The sequence below is a fragment of the Perkinsus marinus genome (genome assembly GCF_000006405.1).
Source record: "Perkinsus marinus ATCC 50983 genomic scaffold scf_1104296961044, whole genome shotgun sequence".
Classification (NCBI taxonomy): domain Eukaryota; phylum Perkinsozoa; order Perkinsida; family Perkinsidae; genus Perkinsus; species Perkinsus marinus.
The window spans coordinates 1-2,535 of NW_003205893.1; the positions used below are offsets into that span (position 1 = coordinate 1).

At 48.9% G+C, this 2,535-nt stretch overlaps 2 protein-coding genes across 2 annotated transcripts; one reads left to right on the top strand and one right to left on the bottom strand.

Moving 5' to 3' along the window:
• Positions 1–1,026: 1,026 nt before the first annotated feature.
• On the bottom strand, positions 1,027–1,584 carry Pmar_PMAR007850 (CAAX prenyl protease, putative; the record flags this gene model as incomplete). Its single annotated transcript, XM_002772524.1, has 1 exon — positions 1,027–1,584. A coding segment is annotated over one exon (558 nt), but the record flags the coding sequence as incomplete, so codon positions are not given.
• Positions 1,585–1,820: 236 nt separating this feature from the next.
• Pmar_PMAR007851 (diphthine synthase, putative) lies at positions 1,821–2,392 on the top strand (the record flags this gene model as incomplete). The annotated part of the gene is made up of 5 exons (XM_002772525.1): positions 1,821–1,881; positions 1,927–2,017; positions 2,063–2,138; positions 2,189–2,287; positions 2,330–2,392. The coding sequence occupies 5 exons, from the start codon at positions 1,821–1,823 to the stop codon at positions 2,390–2,392; spliced, it is 390 nt and encodes a 129-aa protein (XP_002772571.1).
• Between the last annotated feature and the right edge of the window lie 143 nt (positions 2,393–2,535).

A 2,535-nucleotide genomic window follows, 5' to 3' on the forward strand; every position in this document is an offset into this window, starting at 1 on the left:
CCTGCGGCAGGGGGACAATTGATCGCGTTAGGACTGAGCCATGGGATCAGCCAAGACCTGCGTACAATCCAACTCTCTGTTGCGATCGTTCCATTGCTCTGAGAATAGTATTCTCAGAATACCCCGTCAGCCACCTGGAGCCGATTAAACAGCTCCCACCTCCGAGTTCAAGTTCTGGTACAAGCTACTTTGTCCAGCTCGGACCCTTTGGACCCAAGCATAGAGTGTGGTCGACCGGACTTATTGTTACCCGGTTCGGAATCGTAACTCCCGATTGGGGCGAGTCCTCAATTTTCGATTGAAGCGTGAAGGTTTCCGGAGCCCAAGTATGAAAAACTTTCAAAGCATTTCGACACTCGGAAAGTCGACCTGAAACTCGGCGGGCCACAACACTTCAATCGGCTCCTGGCTTTCCCTTGAGGTTACATCTACTTGGGCTCGTTAAATAGATGCCCCAACCAAGAATCGAACCCCAAACTTTCAGATCTTCAACCTGGCGCTCTCCCAACTGGACCATTGAGAATTCGAGCACTTCGAACCGAGACCGTGAAACCATCTCATCTACTGCTACCGGTCCCGTCAGTTATTTCTGATGTTATCGTCAGGGAGACCAATAGAGTTTGGCGACTTTCTTTTAGATCGGAATGGCATCCTTCTGCTTCTAGTTGCATGACTCATTGTCTATCGTATCCGCGACTATACTATATGCCCAATGAAATGTCCTACACTCGATTAGATGGAGCAACACGGTAGAGCCTAGGCTCTCAGGGCGATGAATGTGATTGAAATCCACTACAACTCAAATCTACTCTCATAATGGAACAGGCCAAAATATACACACTCCCCTAGAAAAAGTAACACTCCCGTGCAGTGGACCGCGACCTTCCGAACATTTTTTGACTTGAAGTCGAAATCGGGGAGGCCGGTATAATTACAAACTATATGAGAGGCAATGGGCCCAGCCAAGCTTCCAGTGGACTCTAATAGAGCTGTGCAGAATGCACCGAATACGCCGGTGTAACTCACAGTAACACAAGCTAGAAGGATGCCTCGAACAGGATTCGCCAGTATCTCCTTTGTGAAGTGATGGACGTGTGCTAGTGTGAAGAAAACGGGACCACAGAGGACGAGGCGCCACGGCAACGATATGGAGGCCTCTCGCAACAGAGCATCGCAGCAACCGCGGAAAACGAACTCCTCGGTCACTGGAGCAATGATGAGAGCTCGGGCCACTTGCCACTTATTGAGATTCCCTAAGCTATTTCCACCATACATGAGGGGACCGGCCATCAAAGTAAGCGTCAAAATGAGGCCGACCGCAGCCGATTTGAGAGCAGTTGAAGGATGTATAAGAAGGTCTAATGCTTGTATACGATGGTCAGTTACGGAGCTAACGATGAAATAACTGATGAGAGAGGCCGATACAACGGACAAGGATCGTAATTGGATAACGTCGGTGCGATCTCGTGTCTTGGGGTTGAGGACGTCGGAGTGGAGCCCTAGTAAGGGCCAGATGTATAAAAGGCCAACGAAGAGGCCGCTGCATACGGAGCAGTAGAGGACAGCAGTCGTTACGGTCAACATGATAAGTAATCGGAAGCTGAGTTCACTTGAATGTCCTCCTTAACAGCATGGTACGGTGAAGTAAATGAATATGACGAGTCAGGGCGCGTCAAATGATGTTGGACTGCCATAGAGTATACCGACATAGCGGAGGTCTTGAATTCGTAAGTGCTCCAGATCAAGTGCAGTCGCGCGCGCCATTGTGGTCGATTAACCATCGTGCTACCTCCCGTAGACTTCCTGTGCATAACTCGATTATGGGTAAGCTGACATTCATCGGTCTAGGGCTAGGTGATCCGAAAGACATCACCCTCAAAGGTAGTGCCAGCGTTGACTGTTTGTAAGACGTACTTGGTCATGTAGGGCTGGAAGCACTGCGGGAGGCCGACTACGTTTACTTGGAGAGCTACACTAGCATCTTGGTCGGCCAAAAGCCTGATGACTTACGAAAAGCGTAGCAACCGTTTGTTCTGTCGTTGCGGCCCAGCTGAGGTGACAGGTACGGTATCGATGTGCCCTTCATAGAGGCCGATCGCCATCTAGTTGAAGGCGGCTGTGAGGAAATGCTGCAAAGGGTAGCTCTACGTGGTAGAAAGTAACAATGGTTTAACCTGGTGCTCTATAGGCTACCGAAAACAACGTATGTTTCTGTGTTGTTGGAGATGCGTTGTGTGCGACTACGCATACGGACCTGTTCTTGCGAGCTAGAGCTAGGAACATCGAGGTTGGTATTTCACTATGTGTATCGCAGCATATGTTAACTCAGGTGTCGGTAGTTCATAATGCCAGTATTATGAACGCTATAGCTTGCTGTGGGCTCCATCTGTAGTAAACGGGAGGGAGATAATAGTGAATGCTCAGATTTCACAGTGAAATTTTCACTAGGTTGTTTGGAAATGTCTTGAGAAATGTGTCCGTTGAAAATGGTGTAGAATGCGGTGCTTCGGGTGGTCGAAAATGAACTAACTGTAA